The sequence below is a fragment of the Xenopus tropicalis genome, chromosome 3 (assembly GCF_000004195.4).
Source record: "Xenopus tropicalis strain Nigerian chromosome 3, UCB_Xtro_10.0, whole genome shotgun sequence".
Taxonomy (NCBI): domain Eukaryota; kingdom Metazoa; phylum Chordata; class Amphibia; order Anura; family Pipidae; genus Xenopus; species Xenopus tropicalis.
The window spans coordinates 125141191-125161910 of NC_030679.2; the positions used below are offsets into that span (position 1 = coordinate 125141191).

Consider the following 20720-nt stretch of genomic DNA (forward strand, 5'->3'; position numbering starts at 1 on the left):
TACATCTGCTTTAATACCTCTAGATGGGTAGATAGCAGTGGCACTCTGGGGCCCTATCTTATTCACAAGATCCAGTGCAGATCCTGGGGCTGCTGCCGCCCCCTCTCTCCCGCTCTGTGCTTACAACTTCAGCATTGGAGTGGGTCCAGGGGGGGCGCATTGCTATTAAGCTCTCTGCACTAGCAGAGCCGGATTTTCATTTTAAAAACAAAAATGTGGCTCTTAGAGTTAGCAGAGGCAGCCTTTTTACCCCCCGGTAACTGGCCTCTCACTGCTGCCTGAGCCAAGGTTCTCACCCTGACAAGATATTCATATCTAACTCTTAAAATGTAATCATGCTGACCATATTTATCTCCCACCTACCTTTCTTCAGATTATGGATTTTGCAAAGGTTCTCCTTCTCAATACTCATAACTTTATTCTTGTGATCGGTGACCACCTTCTGTAAAGCTGTGTTTAGTGCCTGCTGCTGTACTAACAGGTATTGATCCTAAGAAAACATAAAACAAACACCAAAACATTTACCATCATGACTGACTTCTAAAAGAACGGGGTTTATTAATCAAATTCATTTTATTCTTTCATTAGGCAGGAAACCCTCCATGATACTTTCCACCATACTTCAGAACTAGTCCCTCTTTCTTTTCTCAAATACAAAGACAAGCGTGCGTGTAGCTCACCTTTGTTTTTCTGGTGGTTTATTGTGAACTGCAAATGTGTAGATTTACCCAAAGGGTAACTCAGATCTACCAGAAGTCATACCAGCAAATACAAGGCATAATAAAGACCTGAATCAATGTATTGTAGGAAAGGTCTTAAAAAGAAACTGAAACATCACCTTTCTAAATCTATTGTCATCTTAAGCATTTCTAATGGTGCCTTTAACATTTGATGAAGGCTGAGGAGCTATGATACCTTACTGGAGACCATATCATACCTAACTGTAGGTACTGTTTGTATCCATCTGTTTTCTAAAATTATCAGTGGTTAAAAAGTGTACAAGCAGAACTGTTTGCATGGAAGAAGATGGTAAATCCTCAGAGAAATAGGAGGAGGAAGGGCAAATGGGCAGAAAGTAGATGAGGGTGGTCATAACTGTTGGAATGCAAGAGCTGGATGGAAGGTAGCAGTGCAAAGGGAGCAGTATGAATGTAGTATGCTAGAATCATACACAGATGTACATGGGTTGGTTGTTTAGATTATCTGAATAATGAGTATTATCAGCCAGTGAGCAGTCTTGGGCAGACCCCCTGACATACTGTATATGTCTGCTTTTGTGGATAGCACATTCATTCTTATGGCTGGAGTAGCATTTACATGTCAACCCAGGGCCGCCATCAGGGGGGCGCTAGAGTTTTCCTAGATCGGGCCCCCTTTAATCAATTCCGGGCCCTCTCACTGCTGGCATACTCCGTTATGTCCTGGCGTTCGCCGCTACATCAGCGCTTATATAAGGTTGCGCCACGTGCGTAGTGACGTCACACGTACAGGGCGCAACCTTATATAAGCGCAGAACCACCAATGTTTTAGGGGGCCCTGGGCTGGCTAGCAATGTTTTAAGGGGCACCTGTTCTGGCACCAATGCAAAATGTAACCCCTGGCCACAAATGTTTTAGGGGGGCCCTGGCTACCAAAGTCTGTGTGTCATTTGCGTTGATGGGAGTGGTCACTGGGGGAGGGGCCATTGGGGGCGTGGAAGGAGGGGGGCCCAAAAATTTTGTTGTGAGGGGCCCTGTGATTTCTGATGGCGGCCCTGTGTCAACCTACAGAAGGATCACACCACCTCTGGCTTTCCATGCTGTGGCTGCTTACGGTAGCAAGGTGCTATACACACGTTATCATTTCACCTCTTGCCACTTCTCCTTCAACTCTGCTTTCTTCTTAGCCAGCTCCTTCTGCTGCTGGGACTTTAATCTTAGGGCCTCCTGACGCAAGCGGTTAGTGTGTTCATTCTCTCTTCTCATCCGTGCCTGCTCCATCTGCCTCTCCAGCGCCTCAATCTCATGGTCATAATACTGTTTCTTTCCCTGTGTGAACACAAGTTCTGCCTCCATTAAAGTCTCCCAGTGCAAATATGAAAACCATTGACTGAATGTCCCAGGCAGCAGGGCCAATTTGGTTATTAGCACAATGTATTGTTACGAGCCGTATAAGCACTCCTGCACTTGATTAAAGCCCTACTAAAATCCAAACAAAATTGGGGTATGATGAGGTTTATAGCTATAGACATACTTTATATCCCATTATACATGCTATCTGCTATAATATTTGCTTGTTTGGCAAGATCTCCAAACGAGTGGATCTTTTCCCATTGTGCCTACCCAAGGTGAGCAATATTGGGCTAATGTAATCGTTGGACCCTAGGGCCAAACGATCAAATTACTACAACGGAGATGGGAGTGGTCGGAGCAAGGACACATTAATGAGCCAATGCGGTCCCCAATCTGACTAGAAAATCAAACCTGCCTGATCGACACCTGGGCAGTTTTCAGCCAAATATTAGTCGGGTAGGACCATCGGGGTCCGCATATAGGACAGAAAAGTTGCAGAATCGGCCTAAAGGACTGCTTGTGTATGGCCACCTTAAATTAATCTGAAAGATTTCAGTCTGTTGGGAATGATTTATGGGTAATGGGGGAAAAAAGACTTTGATTTTCCCTTACTATAATTTCCTGCTCGACGTTGCGGAACATCACCTCCCTCTCTCTCTGCATCCTCTGCTCTAGCTGGCTCTGTGACTTTTTCTCTTCTTTCTGCAACAATCTCAGGTGTTGCAGCTCTTGTCGCCTGCAGTAGAATAACAGAGATGGCTGGTTAACAGGGGCAGGAAGGCCTTTGGGAGGTATTTCCTATAGGCTTGCATTGCTGAAATCATAGCTGTCTCACCTTACTGAGCGTTCCTTGTCATCTCTGATACCCAAATCATTTTTACGCTTGCAAGATGATACACTGACCTCCTTCCCATCCACTATAAATTTTCGTGTCACGCGGACGGTTTTCTGTTGGTCGTTGGGCAACTTTCCCGTCTGATCTGCAAGGATGTCACTTTTCTACAACAGACATGTCACACTTACTTCAGTCTGATACCCTGACCGTTATATGAAATACCCTTAACATATGCCAGATCTCTCATATCACATCAGTAGAAGAGATTTGCTTTACAAAAGGAATCAAAACAGGCATACTTCTACTTTAACAGCCTCTCTGTCTAGACCATACAGCTGCGTCTCTGGCTATGAAGGAAGTGACTATCAGCTCCATAGACTTTACATTTTCTGGTTGCTCTCTGATTAGGGCACTAGCAGGTAAGGGGTTTATGTTTAAAAGGTATATGTATATAAATATATATATAGATATACTGACACTTCTAAATTGATATGTAAACAAAGGTCTTGGACCAGATGTTATTCATCCCGGGGTACTAAAAGAGCTTAGCACTATGACTGCCAAACCTCTTTACTTTATTTGAGGGCTGATGTGTTGCTGAGAGATTGGTAATATTACTAATGTGGTGCTGATATTTAAAAACTGATTATGTTCTCAGCCTGTTAGTCTGACATCAGTAGTAGGAAAACTTTTGGAAGGGGATATAAGAGATAAGATACTTGATACATTAAAAATACTATGTGTTTGTGCCATCATGGTTTTATGTGTAACTGATCTTCCCAGACTAATTTAATTGAGATGAGCAGGAACTTAGACTCTGGGGTGGCAGTGGATGTGATCTACTTAGACTGCTAAAGCTTTTGAAACAGTACCACACAGAAGTTTAATAGCTGAATTGAGAAATATTGGCCTCAGTCTTAATATTTTTACTTGCATAGAGAACTGGCTGAAGGATAGATAAAAAGTAGGGGTAAATGGAAGATTATCATATAGACCAGTGGTATTAGGGGCGTACCACAAGGGTCTGTCTGTGATTTTTTGCTTTTTAACTTGTTTATTTATGAGCTTAAGTAGGCATGAAAAGTACTAACCATTTTTGCTGATGATATTAAAATGTGCAAGATCATAAGTTCCATGCAGGATGCTGCCGCTTTGTGATTTTACTAACTTGGAGAACTGGGCAGCAAACTTGAAAATGAGGTTTAATGTTGATAAATGCATGGTGATTCTAAGATCTACAGTTAGTATAGATATAAGTATCTATAGGTTATATATGGGAGTATATAGATAGGTTGGTGTGAGTGTGTGTATAGGGGTTGAACTTCATAGATTTTGGTCTGTTTTCAACCCACTACGTAACTATGATATTCTGGTAGTACCAAGTATGCTATAGGGTGCTTGATAAAATGCCTATTCACTCTGAATGCTGTTACAGCTGCAATTTTTATTATTCATTTATTACTATAAAAAGAAAGAAAAATAAATGATTTGTAAAATGTTATCTATAAATTTCAATATAGAGTGTTACTGTGGCAGGAATATGTGTGTTTTATTAACATCGCCATTCCTATACTAGTTTCAGGATTTATTGATAATTCAACTGTAAAGTTAAATATAAATAACAGATTTCACTCAGTATGGGACCTGATATCCAGTATGGGACTAGGTATAAGACCTGTTATCCAGAATGCTCTGGACCTTGGGTTTTCTGGATAAGGAGTCTTTCCATAGTTTGGCTTTCCATACCTAAAATCTACTGAAAAAACTGATAAAGGACATTTTTAAAATTTGAATTATTTGCTTATAATGGAGTCTTTGGGAGATGGCCTTCCCATAATTCAGAGCTTTTTGGAAAAGGGATAACAGATCCCATGCCTGTATTTCCCTTCATTGTCTGATATAAGTAACTTATTTATGTATCTTGACATAGGGGCAGATTTATTACATATCAAACTGGGTAATCCAGAAGCACCAAGCACTAAGCTCTAAACCCTTGCCTCCCAATACAAATTGGATACAGGGGGAAAGGATTCAGATAAATTGTTCCTAAAATGTTGGTAATGTTCTACAGAGCAGTAACTATCATTATAGCCTGGTAAAATATTATCTACAACCATTTAATAATCGGCCCCTAAATATTGTTGTTTATATAAGGTTCAAAGTGGAAGTTGCCCCCTGGGATATTTGCCCAGCGCCCATAAGCAGAACCCTGTAGTTAATTACATATTTCATCATTATCTGGCTCAGACACTTAAACTACCTTAGTACATCTCTGGCTATGCCCTGAAATATATATATCTGACTTATAGATTTATCTAGACACTTGTTGGATTTGATGTTTCTGCCTACCTGCCCAATCCTATGTTATTATTCAATCCTATTATTATTAGGAAAGGTAATTAAACACAGCACTAAGGGTTAAAGCATAGAGACCATGCAGTTCTATGCAGTTATATTCTAGGAGTCCAAATAGAGAACCTTTTTATACAAATGTTTTTTATATATGTATCTGGGAGCTGAAGCAGAGTGTTGATATATGATAATGAAAGGCTCTTACCGGTACAGGGGGTTCTGCATGTATATTAGACTCTCCCGTCGTAGTATCTTCCGCTAGTGTCTCCTGTTTCTGCACAACGGCCCTTCCATTGCGTTCTTGGGGACATACTGCCCATGAACATTGAGCAAAGTTGAGCCTTTTTGAAGGGCTGTAAGTCACCTGGATAGGTTCATTTCCTCCAGTTTTCTCACCAAGGTCTGTGTCCACAGCAGGACCTAAATGTCCCATTTCAGGTGTCCCTACAGCTGATACATTGTCATTCGTTATTGGATGGGGCACTTTATCTGCAAACTTTATGTTACCCTCCTCTTTTTCTTGTAGTTGTACTTGTTTCCTTCTCCATGATACAGGTACGGACAAACTTCTAGATAGTTTTCTGTTAGAACTGCGCACATTTTCACTACTTCTCCGCCTGGATTTATCAAAATGGGTAACCTCTAGAGACTGGTGATGGTAGGCAGATGTAATTATGTTACTCTGGGGTGAAAGGCAGAAACTTTCCTGGGGTAAATGCTGTCCCATAATATTCCCATCTGCTCTTCTTGTTCTTCCAGTAACCATTTCTTCTATTTGAGGCAGATCAGTAGGCTTCAGCTTTCCTGGCTGAGAAGGAATGCCTTGTAGGACTCTTTGGTGTTTCTGCTCATTGCTGCCATTCTGATCATCAACTTGCCATCTGACTGAGGCTCTAAATTCCCTTTTTAATGAGGAAGCAGAATGGGTGTGTTTTATATCTTTGTTGGGAAAATAAGAATAAACAGACCATGAGCACCGTGCAGCATTAAGCCGTTGGAGAGGCCTATCAGTTTTGTGAGCCAATTGCTCTATGTTTGTGTCTTCCTTGACAGTCCCGCTATTTAGTGCAGAGTCTAAGTCTATAGTTTGATTTGTTTTATCAGTTTCACTTTTATCTTTTAGGGTGGAACATGATCGATTACCTCCTGGTTTATTTGCATCTTCCATTTGATGTTCAAGCAATGTTATTTTTGCCTTATCTGTTGTGATTGATTTCCTTGCTAAAGGCACAGTCCAGTATATGAATGGATGAGTTTGAGCTCCGTTCACATTTCCATAGCTTCTCCACTTTGAGATTGTAAGCTTTGGTGAGACAGAATTAAGAAATTCCAAGGTTCTGTGTCCATATTTGGAGAAATCCAATTTTTCTATTGCACATTCTTCAGACTTCATTATTTTAAAATCACTTGTAGGTCCAAGGGGTGAAATGGGGATTTGATTGACAGAGATTCCTGTATCATTCTTGGAGTATGTTGAAAAATCTGAATTTGGCTGCCGATCCATCCTTGTGGTCACACCTTCTCTGTGAGTGGTAGCTTCCGGCTGTATATGTTTTTCAGTCGTATGATTGTGATGTACCAGTAATTCAGATTGTTTTTGTTTGTATGGAGAGATCTGAGGGTCTTCATGTTTTTCCAGATGCTGTTCCTGTGATTTACTCTTTTCCCTCGTTGATGATGCCTTAGTTTCCATTGGCAATGTAAGAAGAGACTGTGAGTGCAACTGTAAAAAAGTCTTGTTAGATTTCACAGTCAAATGACATTGAGATAAATAAAGCCCATGTGGTTGTCCTTCAGAACCTGGTCTCACCATTGTATTCCTGCTCTTTTCACTGTTTGGCTGGAATTGATCTCCTGAGGAACTACACAATGGATCACTGCTTTTCCACCTGGGCTGTGATTGCAGGACAGGGGTGATTATCTTGCTGACACCAGAGATGTTGGCTTCTGTATGCCATTTGGATGTTGAGCTAGTCATATTGCTTTTGAGTATCTCTTGAGTTTGTAGGGTTGGACTTACTGCTTCTCTCTCAGCTTGTCCATTACTTGGAAGGGTCAGGTCCTGCTGTGTAACTGGGCTCAAGTTCACAAGTTCTTTATCATCTGCATCAACAACCTTCATGCCCTGACCTTTATCCTCTGCAGGTTTAGGGTTTACATGTACATCCAATCCTGAATTTACATGCCCTGCAGGAACATCATGGAGGGTGTTTTCCTCTTTCACTTTCTGATGGTCGATCTCTGTTGTGGCTTCCAGGTCACTTTCAGTCTTCCATTTAACTGATACTTTAGTCTCCCTGACTAAGGAAGGAGCAGAAAGTCGACGCATCTTTTTCAGGAAACTTGACCCTCTCCTGTCTTTTTGAGGTGCATCGTGGTTGGAGGACCTTGAATGGTTTTCTTGGTCAGACATCTGAGAAACAGATGGTAAGCCATTCTCTTGTTTTACTGGTAACAAAACTACTGAAGACTTTATAACGCCTACACCCATTGCTTCCTCAGGAACAGACAGTGGAACAGGTTTCTGAAAGCAGAAATTGAAAAATATACATTTTAATACCTCAGCAACAGTTGATATTTTATTATTTTTAGATCTATATTTTGCAACATTTATTATATTTCCACACTTAATTTAGTGGGAAATGAAATCAATTCTATAGCGCTTTTCTCCCATGGGACTCCTTTTACAGCAAGCAAGGCAGCCATTATGGGAGCACTAAGTATGCTGGGATACCAGGAGATAAAGTGACTTGTGGAGGGTCACAGGGAGTTGCCACAGGGAATTGAACCAGGGTTTGTAGCACAAGATCCCACATCTCGTCCTAAGGGAAAGGTTTAATCTGTAACCAGCAAAATAAATTGATCTTTTGGTCTGCATTTGGAAGGATTAGGAAAAGGGCATATAATGACGGCTGATTTTTACCCATGTTATCTTCCCTACAGTCTGTTATGCTGCAGCATATCAACCTACCAATTTGTTATGTAACTGGTAGCACAACAGTTTACACAGTTATATTCATAACTACAGAATTAGACACGGGAATAGAACTGGTCATTTGACTCACAAAGCTGCAGATAAAATTGTAGATGAACAACAAGGAAGCTCACAAGAAGAGTATATATACTCCTTTCAAACATACTGCACTATATTCTTTATTGCTGTGCGCTTCCTTGTAGTTCATCTACAACCTTATCTGGTTTTAGAAACCTGTACAGAGGGGAAGAAAAAGGAAGCTGCACCATTTTTTTATATTCATCAGAAGACCACACAAAGCACTGGCCACATATTGGCTTTGGGTCACACAGTTATAGGTTGCAGTCGGGAAGCATCTCACCTGAGCATCACTGTCCTTCTGCTTTTCAACTTCTTCCTCCTCTGTCACTTCTGCCAAGACCTCAGCTACCAGCTCCCTGAGTGGCTGGTTGTCACTGACCTCTGATACAAAGGAATGCTGGGGCAAACAGGCAGAAGCTCGGTCAACCGAAAAATAATATTCTTCCCAAAATGTTCAACTTTGGTACAACGCTAAGCAAAAATGTTTGGAATCCACACCATATATAATAATCTACGAATGCTCAGTTTCTCTTTGCGGGTCTCTTGCTTTCACTAACCTGTAGAAGTTGGCTGACAGATAATCTTTCCTGGGGACTCCTCTGTAGGCACTTCTCTAGAAAGTTGTTAAAGTTCTGGGACCTGTATGGAGTTAAAACAAACCGCTCTAAAACAAAATAATGCTGAGTTTAGTCTGGCCAGTTAGGGCGATACAAAGAAAGACTATGCTATGTCATGTTCTTTGTACTTGTATTCTTCTACTACTTATATGATAATATTATATTGATATCACTATAATGATATTACTGAGTCTCTTCATGCTATGCCATTGACTCACCAGAGCCGCTTATACTTCAGACATGGAGGCTGTGACTTGATAATCTTTAACAAGACGCGCGTAGGATTCAGATCATGATTTGGAGGCTCTCTCTCGGCCAGCTCTATCAGAGTGACTCCTAGAGACCACACGTCTGCCTTGGAGTCATATGGTGCATCCTTGCATGTCTCACACATTACGACCTCTGGGGCCATCCTGCAGACATGTGGGTGGGAAAGATCTGCTGCTTTTAAGAGACTGTATACAAATATCTGCCCACTGCAAACCTATAGCTCAACTAAAACACTATTGAGAGATATCTTACTATTCTGAACCTATTTTGGCTTCACAAAATTAATCTTTGGGTGAAGACACACGGAGCTTCTAGTAGCAGCTACTTTTTCTCAGCTACTAAATGCCAGAAAGTAACTTGCCATAGACAATACTGAAAATTGTCTCTGCTTAAATACACACAGAGACAGTTACCAGTAAATGATCAGCATTGTCTATTTTAGTAGCCACGACAAGTAGCTGCTACTAGTAGCCCCATGTGTCTTCACCCTTATAGTGTCTTTCATGGTTTGCATACAAACTGCCAAAAAAGGGACCATCAAGAATGCAAGCTATGATATTAAATAATTTCTTCCTCGGTTTTCTTTCTCAATGCTGTATTCATTTTTACTATGTAGACCAGTGATCCCCAACTAGTGGCTTGTGAGCAACATTTGCTCTTTTAAAAATGGCCACTTGGACCAACATAAAAGGGGGTCTTTAATGTTGGTCCAAGTGGCCACAAAGTAGTGCTTATTTTTAAATCTCTGGCTTAGAGACAAGTTTTGGAAGCACAAAGACACAGTTCTATTCCAAGCAAAACCTCCTGCAGGCTAGCAGTCAACATAGGGTTACCAAATAGCAAATCACAGCCCTTACTTGGTATCCCCAAAGAACTTTTTTCATGCTTGTGTGGCTCACCAACACTTTTTTTTTAACATCTGAGTGTTTGGGGATCCCTGTTGTAGATGGAAAGTCTGACTCACCAATAAGGAGTTCCGATGAAGGAGCTTCGCCGTTGTAGTGTCTGGGTGTTAACTGCAGAGACTCCAAAGTCAGCTGTCAACAAAATACGGGGCAGAAATGTATCAGCAATCTACACTTTTAATATACCTATATTCTAAGGCAACATGTGCAATTGGAAAAATCTTTTCTAGTCTATTTGATCCTAGAATGACTTTATTATAGACACTTCATATATTGATTCCCTCAGCTTATTGAGCAAGTACGGCTGTATGCCAATAATTTCCCTTTTAGACTCACTTACCTAGTCGGATGTCGCCTTGCTGAGTGAGAAGGATGTTGCCAGCCTTGAGGTCTCTGTGAATGATTTTGTGGTTATGCAAGTACTGAAGGGCAAGGAGTGTCTGGAAGCAGACCACACTGATCTGGGACTCTGTGAGACCACGTCCAAGCTCTAAAGACAAGACACTGGGCTGATTATGGTCAAGCACTTATATAATTACACAACCAGTGTTCCTGGTACATGAGTAAGAACTACTAAATAAATCAGAACATAAAGGGTGACAATAACACTTATAAAATCAACAGGTCAGTGTCTATAGCCCATTTCCCCAGATAAGTGCTTGCACAATCACACTCAACATTATATACATATTGGTAAATATCTACACAAGACTGGTGTGGAACTGACCCAACATGATGCCATCAAGGGCTCCACCAGCGCAGAACTCCAACAGAATCTGGGAAAAAGAAAAAAAATGAATGATCTGGCAATTATGTACTTGTGAGTTTGTGAAGACTACATGTGCCTTGAGCTTGCAACACATCATGAGCAATCACACAACTGGTAGCCTTCTCTATGAGTAGAACACAATAGCAATATTCCTTCCCCTTACCCAAAGCTTCTTTTCCCAGTATGTTGCCTCCAGTAGTGCAAGGATGTTTGGGTGCTGGCACTGCCCCAAGATATTGATCTCTGCCACATGATCCTCAAGAGCTTCTTCGGAGGGTATGTCCAACACCTTCACAGCAGCAAAGTTCCTGTTCCCTCTGTTCTGTGCCTGCAGACCAATCACAGTACAAGAATTGGGACATTTTCTGGACACACAACTTGCACTACAGCACATATGTATTCACCAATATCTGTGATGTTGTTGCTTGTTCTCAGCTGATACACCTTTGTGTGGCACTTGAATGAAACTCAAAGACACTATATGCACAAAAAGATGGTTTCCTGCTCAAATACAACCTTTGCAACTGCCATGTTTTGTGTGACCCAATAATATTCCACTCACTGCTTTTAACTGAAAAGTCCTAATATAGATGGTCCAAATCCAATTTATCAATTTAATAAAGATGGGTCTGGTCTGTCAGACCAATATCTAGGCAAAAATCGGGCAGATGTAAATCGGGCAGGTTTTAAAATCTCATCGAGATAAGAAGCACATTGGCCTGCATTCTGTGGGGCCAAATGATTGGATTAATCAGATATAGCTAACCTCAAGATGGGCATATCAGGGGAAAGATGCAACCTTGCCAAACAAGCAGATATTTCAGTATATGACAAGCTTTACACCGGACTCATCTGTGTTTTTAAGTTACTAGTTAATGATTAGTTAACATTACATTTTCTATAAAGCGCTGCTGTTATGTCACATTGGTAAGACCTGATACCCCATTGAGTTACTTGTTCCATATCCAACTGATTAAGGAGTGATCAACAGGGAATCCAAACATTCTTTTTCAAGGACTTTTGGAAAGATAAGTTGTGACCGTCAAAACACCTACAAATTCCCTACTGTGTCACAACCCCATATTACAAACAAATCTTTTGATTGCCTAAAGGTTTTTGGGGTGAATGGCCTCTTCCACTCTTTGGATTAGAAATTGACTTTGTATTTGCACAGTTGAGTCACAGGAAAGACCACATCGCAGGTTAACAATGTTTCACAATTTACAAGAGGGGCCATTCAGTTCTAAACAAAGCCAACACTGTTAGCATCAAAAAGAGAAGAGAAAGGGCTCCCAGCATGCCATGCCTATGGTTCCCACTGAGATCATAGTTAACTAGATTTATCTGGACAATCTCTTGCTTGATAGGTATGTCTGACCATTGGAATACTTGTTGGCCCATTTTTTTTCCAGTTCAGCACAACTGATTAAAATAATCTAACTAAAAAAGAGAAATTAGATGTGTGTTTTTCCTGCTGTAATAATTTGTGAAAACGAAATGCCAGCCAATTAGTTGGAGAAAAGCTGATGACCATAACCATCAGAGCAGAGATGCATTTCATCCACTTCCTTGAGGGCTCTGCCACACAAGGGAGATTAGTCACCCGCGACAAATCTCCCTTGTTGCGGGCGACTAATCTCCCCGATATGAAATCTCCCTTGTTGCAGGCGACTAATCTCCCCAAAATGACATCCAACCGGCGAAAATGTAAATTGCCGGTGGGATGGCATACGCAGCAAGGCAACTTCGGCGATTTCTGCAAATCGCGGCGCTGTGTATGCCATTTTGGGGAGATTAGTTGACTGCAACAAGGCAGATTAGTCGCCCTCGACAAATGTGTGTGCCAGAGCCCTAAGAATGAGATCAGTCAAGGCCATGGCCAAACAATATCTAGTACTGTACATTTCCATTGCCAAAACCATATCTTGGGCAACCTATTAGTGTTAAGGTGGCCATACACATTGAAATCTCCTCATTTGGTGAGATCTTCTCCTGATATGCCTACCTAAGGTGAGTAATATCAGGTTAATTTGATCATTTGGCCCTAGGGCGGGCATAGGCACCGTCAGACCAAGGACCTCATTAACGGCCGATGTGGTCCGCAATCCAATGGAAAATCAAACCTGCCTGATGGAGATCTGACAAATTTTAGGCCAGATGTTGACCAGGCATTATCCCCCAGAGGAGTTTTGGTTTCTGACTTTTCTCACTTGCTCCTTACCCAGACCACTACCTGTCTCTGACTTCATTTTTTCTTTGTTTTTTGTCATCCTGTCCCTTTCCAGTTCTATCGTCCATCCAATCCATCCATCTTTCTTCTCCTGACTCTTTCCAGCATTCAAATGGGGGTCACTGACCCCAATATCCAAAAAACAAATATTCTATAAGGCTACAATTTTATTGTCATTGATACTTTTTATTACTCATTTTTATATTAAAGCCCTCTCCTATTTGTATTCCTGACCCTCATTTAAATCAGTGCCTGGTTTCTAAGGTAATTTGGACCCTAACAACCAAATAGCTGCTAAAATTCCAAACTGGAATGCTGCTGAATAAAAAGCGAAATAACTACAAATAATTAACCACAAATAATACAAAAAAAAAAAAACAATTGCAAATTGTCTCAGAATAGCACTCTCTACATTATGCTAAAAGTTAATATAAAGGTGAACAACCTAGTGTCCCAGCAGGGGTGTAACAATAGGGAAAGCCAACCCTGTAGATGCAGTGTTGGACTGGCCCACCAGGATACCAGGAAAACTTCCAGTGGGCCCAGCTGTAAGTGGGCCCTCCTGCTCTTGAACATTTGGCCATTCATGGTCATTCCCTATTTCTGAACAGGAACAAAGAGGAGAAATAGATGGAAGAATAGATGCTAGCATGTAAATAAAGGAGACTAGGAGAATAGAGTGGTTGAGTGAGAAAAGGATTAAAAATAAATTGGAGAGTGGGCCCAGGGTCTAAGGTTTTCTGGTGGCCCCTGGGGTCCCAGTCCGACACTGTAGATGGAATGGAGCCTGGTGGTGCACCAAATGATAAGCAGCTTCAATATCTGTTAATCAAAAATGTCTTTATTTCAGAGATGGATCCTGGAAGTATTTGGCAGCGGCACCAAGTAACCACTAGTTATGCCACCGTGTGAGAAATTGATAGGTAGATGGAAAACTCTCGCTCATTATCTGGAAGGGTTGCATTGGTCATTTCCAAATGTAATTCTTACCCAAATTTCTGTACATGGTTGAACACTCGAAAGGTAAGAGGAATTTGAGATTTTTTTTTTCAAACAATTTTTCTTTATTAATAAATAAGCGAGCATCTATTTGGGATCTGTCTTTCTGCACAACCATAATGCAGATACCTATTAGTCGTCTGTAATGGTTGTGTTGTTGTTTTTTTGCCTGTTGTTTGGTGCAGACAAACCACACATTCAATCTAATGCAAACCTATATGACCCCAGATTTGTGTTTCATGCTCTGCCTGATACAGTTCTGATGAAACCAACAGGCTGTGAAATCAGTTGCATGCTGGTGGTTTAGTAGAATGTAAAATCAGATATTGATGCAGTATGGAGGCAAGGCCCCAGAATCATTCAGTTACTATGTAATTACATGTCTGCCATCTATAAAGCAAATGCTGAGGCCACCCGGGGAGATTTAAGTCGGTCAATGTAATTATAGCACCTCTGGGGGTTCAGCAGCTTCCGTTCCATGAGGGGTAAGAGATTGGTGGGAAAGAGTCCTTTAGGGCCAAGGCCAGGGCTGGCATTGCAGACTTATTAGGAATGTATTTGCTGGTATAACTGGTTGTTATGCCCTTGGCCTGCCCCAACCCACCCCAATTTTCTGTCCCATCTTCATTATTCCGCCGGTCACTGTACAACCCTGTCCTACTTACTGCATCCCTGCCCAATATGATGCTTTAAGTCATGACCCTGCCCCTTATGTCACCCATTATCTATTTGGAAGGGGGCAGCAAGTCATCTTACAAAGGTTGGCAGCTCCGCTCCGGCTATTAGTAAACAGGTACCAGCAAGTTATTTCTGATTGGCTGTTTACGAAAGGCAGGGGGATTTCGAGAAACAGAGGGCACAAATCTACCCTTCAACTCCAAGCACAGTTGTGATTAGTTCAACTGGCAGTATGGAAGCTTCTTTCTAAGGCAGAAGAAGTCCCAAAAAAGCTACAATGTTCAAGATTGTCACATAGTGCAATAATCTCATGATCTGGGTCTTTGACCCATTTATTTAAGCTGCTTCCTCCAGGCAGTGGCCAATTGCTTGGTTTAACCAGAGGGATGGATGTGAATGGGCTTTCTGAACAACTGAGGACCCAAATGTCCTGATGGCCCAGTTACATGTCTGCTTCTGGTGGGCCACCTTCTGTCATGATATTGAAGGATCTAGCTCACGCTGAGTTGACTTCCCTCTGGTGTATATATGGGGCACATTAGCCAATAGCGCCAGAGAACTTTGTGGCTACTTGTTGTCGCTTCAACAAAGAGCAATAAATTACATGTCTGTAAATTTCCTCATATTTTAACACTGCAGAAAAGATACCACAGACAGTTACCTAGTTACAATGCTGGGCCATGCAAAGCATCGCTCTACTAGTGTCCTTATGAGCCCACAGACCCCTTCCTTCCTTCCTTGCAGTGACTGTTGCCAAATAACTAAGCGTGGCCTAGTGCTGGTTTAGGGTATGGCATAGAAGGTATGGGGTGACCCCCAACATCAGCAGGCCCCATGCACAAGGACAATAAAAGAACATATTATATTTTATATTGTGCAACATCAGTGTTGCCAAACCTGTTCACCTCCAGATGTTTATTTGCTTCATTTGATAGAGGACACTAGAAGTTCTAGTTGAACAACAATGTGGAAGCCAAAAGAATATAATATGACCTTTATCCTTTTAACTTACAGGGGTCCCCTTGGTGTGGGGAGGGGGTGGAATAAATATCAAGGCACTGGCCTTAATGGCCTAAATTCTATATATATATGTATCTGCTATAGCAACAATCAGTATCTGATGCTGTCTGCAGTTTTTGTGGTTTATCAAACATCTCACAAGCACCGGAAGGAAACAGCACTGCCGAAGCAGCTGTGTGTGTGTGTCTGTATTTGTGTGCTTGTGTCTGTCTGTGTGTGTATGTGTGTGCCTGTATTTGTGTGCTTGTGTCTGTGTGTGTATGTGTGTGCCTGTATTTGTGTGTCTGTGTGCAGCGTCGGACTGGGACCCCAGGGGCCCACCAGAAAACCTTAGACCATGGGCCCACTCTCCAAACTATTTTTCCTCACTCAACCGCTTAATTCACCAAGTCTCTTGTATTTACATGCTAGGATCTATTCTTCCATCTATTTCTCCTCTTTGTTCCCATTCAGAAATAGGGAATGGTCATGAAGTAGGCCAAATGGTCAGGAGCAGGAGGGCCCACTGACACTTGGCCCACCGGGAGTTTTCCTAGTATCCTGGTGGGCCAGTCCAACACTGTCTGTGTGTGTATGTGTGTGCCTGTATTTGTGTGCTTGTGTCTGTCTGTGTGTGTATGTGTGTGCCTGTATTTGTGTACTTGTGTCTGTGTGTGTATGTGTGTACCTGTATTTGTGTGCTTGTGTCTGTGTGTGTATGTGTGTGTGCCTGTATTTGTGTGCTTGTGTCTGTGTGTACATGTTTGTGCCTGTATTTGTGTGCTTGTGTATGTATGTGTATAGGAGGGTGCACCCGTGCCGCCTGATTTTATACCTGTGCATGTGTTTATACCTGTACCACCAGGGGAAAACCCCCGTAAAGTTCCACAAATATACTTTACCCAGTTATAGTGCAAAGTACATTGTTATAAAATCACAAAGATTTCACCAGGTGCAGAACAACGTCCAATGAAAAGTCATGGAACGTCTCAGTGCCTTTGAATAGCCATTTATTTTACAATAAAGGGCACCTTACAATCATTATTAGTGTCATTATTTATTAAGACCAATGTTTCTTCAACCTACTAATCTTTTTGTGAAACATCACAAACAGTGACATCTGATGCCCTTACAAGATTGATAAGGGGGCAGCCCCTAAAATGCCTCATGATACCCTAGTACCACAATAATCAGTGCTTTACAAACATTAAGGGGGAAAATACAAAATGTAACAACCAAAACAAAACAAATAAGGATAGGATAATATATTGTTCTCAATAACTTCTACAGTCATACAGACTATCTACAATATATAGGTTTGGGATCTAATATCCATTATTCCAAACATTGTGTAAGTTTTTTTTGCTTATCATTTATTATCTCTCTCGCTCTGCTTGATACTATTATTATAGTTGAGGTTGAATAAATACAAACATTTAATATTACACAGTAGCCTCTCTCTCATATAATTACTATTTAATCTTTAGCCGATCCAAGCAAAGGTACAAATACAAAATGATAATGCCATTTTCCCTTTACAGGGACAGTTCTCTGCTTGGACAGTCAGGGGTACTTCAGTCAAGGAGCCCTATGGCACAGGGGGTTCCAGGGAATGAAAAGATGTGATTTGAGGATCACAAAGGAGGTGGGGTTTGGGTGGATGATGGGTGGGGTTTTGGTATAATGGGTTGCGGCCAGGTATAACCATGACAGGGCCCATCGCCCAGGGTGCACAGGTGGCTGACAGGGTGAGCCTTTATTGATGCACAGAGTGAAAGACTCCAACCAACTTCCATTTTCCCATGGGTTGTATGGGAGTATTATGGCCCCCAGCATGCCCAAGATCTCCATAGACCTCTTTGTATGACATCATTGTCTTATAGAACTTCCAGCCATCACATAGCACAAAACTGGCCCACAGCATGGAATATCTTGGACAGTTCTAAGCATTGCTGGATATCTTAGTTATTAGGGATAGAACTGGGCAGTAGATAAGTAACTTGGACCTGTCTCCTTGTGTCTTTGACAACAACTGAGATTATAACCTAGGCAGGACCCTGTCTAATTGTAAATGAATTAGGGCAATGACACATGGAGCTACTACTGCTAAAACTCATGTAGAGACAATTATAAGTATAATCTACTTCAGCGATCCCCAACCAGTGGCTCAGGGGCAACATGTTGCTCCCCAACCCCTTGGATGTTGCTCCCAGTGCCCCCAAACCAGGTAGTTATTTTTGAATTCCTGGCTTGGAGGCAGGTTTGGGTTGCATAAAACCAGGTGTACTGCCAAACAGAACCTCAGTTAGGCTGCTTATCCACATAGGGGCTACCAAATTACAACCCTTATTTGGCACCCCCAAGGAACTTATATTATGCTTGTGTTGCTCTCCAACTCTTTTTACATTTGAATGTGGCTCAAAGGTAAAAAAGGTTGGTCTACTTTGTAGCCACGACAAGTAGCTGCCTACAAATAGCTCAGTGTGTCATTGCCCTTAGTGTTCAGTGTAGCATACAGTTACCAATAAGACTAAATTTAGAAGATGCAGAAACTTGTATTTGCACATTTACATTTGAGTACAGTTAGTCTAAACAATTGACAATATGACTTTTGCTTATTTACCTTATAGACTTTCCCAAATGCCCCATCGCCAAGCTCACTGAGGATCTCCCAATGCTGCTCCGGGTTGACATCACGTTGCAGCCACTGACTTTCCACCAGATGTTTCTTTTCCCCTCCGTACCCCAAGAGCTTCAGGAGAAAGGCCATAAGGAGGAGAAGTAAAGGAGACACTGAGAAATAGTTGTAGTGGGGGAAGGAGTTGGGAAGGGGAGAAAACAATGCTTAAATGTGAGGAAACCCCCAATATTTCAAATAAGACGGCACAGGTAGAGCCCTGTGGGTGCTACAGAAGAGTAGGGCAGCTAGTCCAGGAGGACTGGGCCAGCGAGAAAGTTTGAAGAAACATTTTTGCCTGGACCAGAGCCACAAGCCAAGGTAATGACTGTGAGAGGACAGCGTGTCAGCTCTGTGTTTCCTCTATCTCTCTAACATGAGGTGGCAGGAAGCAGTCTCGCTAGATGAAAGAGGGACTTACTCCCCCCATCACCCACACCTCAAACTGCACAAAACCTCAAGAAAAAAGAAAAACATCAGCTACCGACAGTATATCAGACACTCGTCATACGCCAGATCCTGCAGAAAATCACTCACATCCTTTGCCCTAATGTACATAATGGTCATAACCTGGCTGTCCCTTCCTACCTTCCCATCAGGTCTGGGGATGGCAAGTGTTCAAAATAGGTCCTGGCATTTCATAGTAACATAGTAAGTTAGGTTGAAAAAAGACATACCTCCATCAAGTTCAAATGTAATGCCTATATCTAACCTGCCTAACTGCTAGTTGATCCAAAGGAAGTCAAAAAACCCCATCTGAAGCCTTTCTAATTTGCCATAGAGCGGGAAAAAATCCTTCCTGACTCCAAGATGGCAGTTGGACCAGTCCCTGGATCAACTTGTACTAAGAGCTGTCTCCCATAACCCTGTATTCCCTCACTTGTACTGAGAGCTATCCCCCATACCCCTGTATTCCCTCACTTGTACTGAGAGCTATCTCCCCTACCCCTGTATTCCCTCACTTGTACTGAGAGCTATCTCCCATACCCCTGTATTCCCTCACTTGTACTGAGAGCTATCTCCCCTACCCCTGTATTCCCTCACTTGTACTGAGAGCTATCTCCCATAACCCTGTATTCCCTCACTTGTACTGAGAGCTATCTCCCATAACCCTGTATTCCCTCACTTGTACTGAGAGCTATCTCCCATACCCCTGTATTCCCTCACTTGTACTGAGAGCTATCTCCCATAACCCTGTATTCCCTCACTTGTACTGAGAGCTATCTCCCATAACCCTGTATTCCCTCACGTGTACTGACAGCTATCTCCCATACCCCTGTATTCCCTCACTTGTACTGACAGCTATCTCCCATACCCCTGTATTCCCTCACTTGTACTGAGAGCTATCTCCCATAACCCTGTATTCCCTCACTTGTACTGAGAGCTATCTCCCATAACCCTGTATTCCCTCACTTGTACTGAGAGCTATCTCCCATACCCCTGTATTCCCTCACTTGTACTGAGAGCTATCTCCCATACCCCTGTATTCCCTCACTTGTACTAAGAGCTATCTCCCCTACCCCTGTATTCCCTCACTTGTACTGAGAGCTATCTCCCATACCCCTGTATTCCCTCACTTGTACTGAGAGCTATCTCCCCTACCCCTGTATTCCCTCACTTGTACTGAGAGCTATCTCCCATAACCCTGTATTCCCTCACTTGTACTGAGAGCTATCTCCCCTACCCCTGTATTCCCTCACTTGTACTGAGAGCTATCTCCCATAACCCTGTATTCCCTCACTTGTACTGAGAGCTATCTCCCATACCCCTGTATTCCCTCACTTGTACTGAGAGCTATCTCCCATACCCCTGTATTCCCTCACTTGTACTGAGAGCTATCTCCCCTACCCCTGTATTCCCTCACTTGTACTGAGAGCTATCTCCCCTACCCCTGTATTCCCTCACTTGTACTGAGAGCTATCTCCCATAACCCTGTATTCCCTCACTTGTACTGAGAGCTATCTCCCATACCCCTGTATTCCCTCACTTGTACTGAGAGCTATCTCCCCTACCCCTGTATTCCCTCACTTGTACTGAGAGCTATCTCCCCTACCCCTGTATTCCCTCACTTGTACTGAGAGCTATCTCCCCTACCCCTGTATTCCCTCACTTGTACTGAGAGCTATCTCCCATACCCCTGTATTCCCTCACTTGTACTGAGAGCTATCTCCCATAACCCTGTATTCCCTCACTTGTACTGAGAGCTATCTCCCCTACCCCTGTATTCCCTCACTTGTACTGAGAGCTATCTCCCATACCCCTGTATTCCCTCACTTGTACTGA

General features: G+C 42.3%; 1 protein-coding gene across 1 annotated transcript in view; it reads right to left on the reverse strand.

Moving 5' to 3' along the window:
* Positions 1-18765, reverse strand: part of LOC100485970 (STE20-like serine/threonine-protein kinase) — a 26703-nt gene extending 7938 nt beyond the window's left edge. Inside the window, exons 1-13 of the mRNA XM_018092669.2 lie at positions 18384-18765; positions 11018-11182; positions 10813-10861; positions 10426-10575; positions 10145-10217; positions 9129-9323; positions 8851-8932; positions 8574-8690; positions 5444-7762; positions 2887-3050; positions 2664-2787; positions 1848-2027; positions 364-490 (exon numbers count right to left, since the gene is read on the reverse strand). Of these exons, the coding sequence (XP_017948158.2) occupies positions 364-490; positions 1848-2027; positions 2664-2787; positions 2887-3050; positions 5444-7762; positions 8574-8690; positions 8851-8932; positions 9129-9323; positions 10145-10217; positions 10426-10575; positions 10813-10861; positions 11018-11182; positions 18384-18530 (3892 nt within the window). The 5' untranslated portion in view covers positions 18531-18765. The remainder of the gene's footprint in view (positions 1-363; positions 491-1847; positions 2028-2663; positions 2788-2886; positions 3051-5443; positions 7763-8573; positions 8691-8850; positions 8933-9128; positions 9324-10144; positions 10218-10425; positions 10576-10812; positions 10862-11017; positions 11183-18383) is intronic.
* Positions 18766-20720: the final 1955 nt, after the last annotated feature.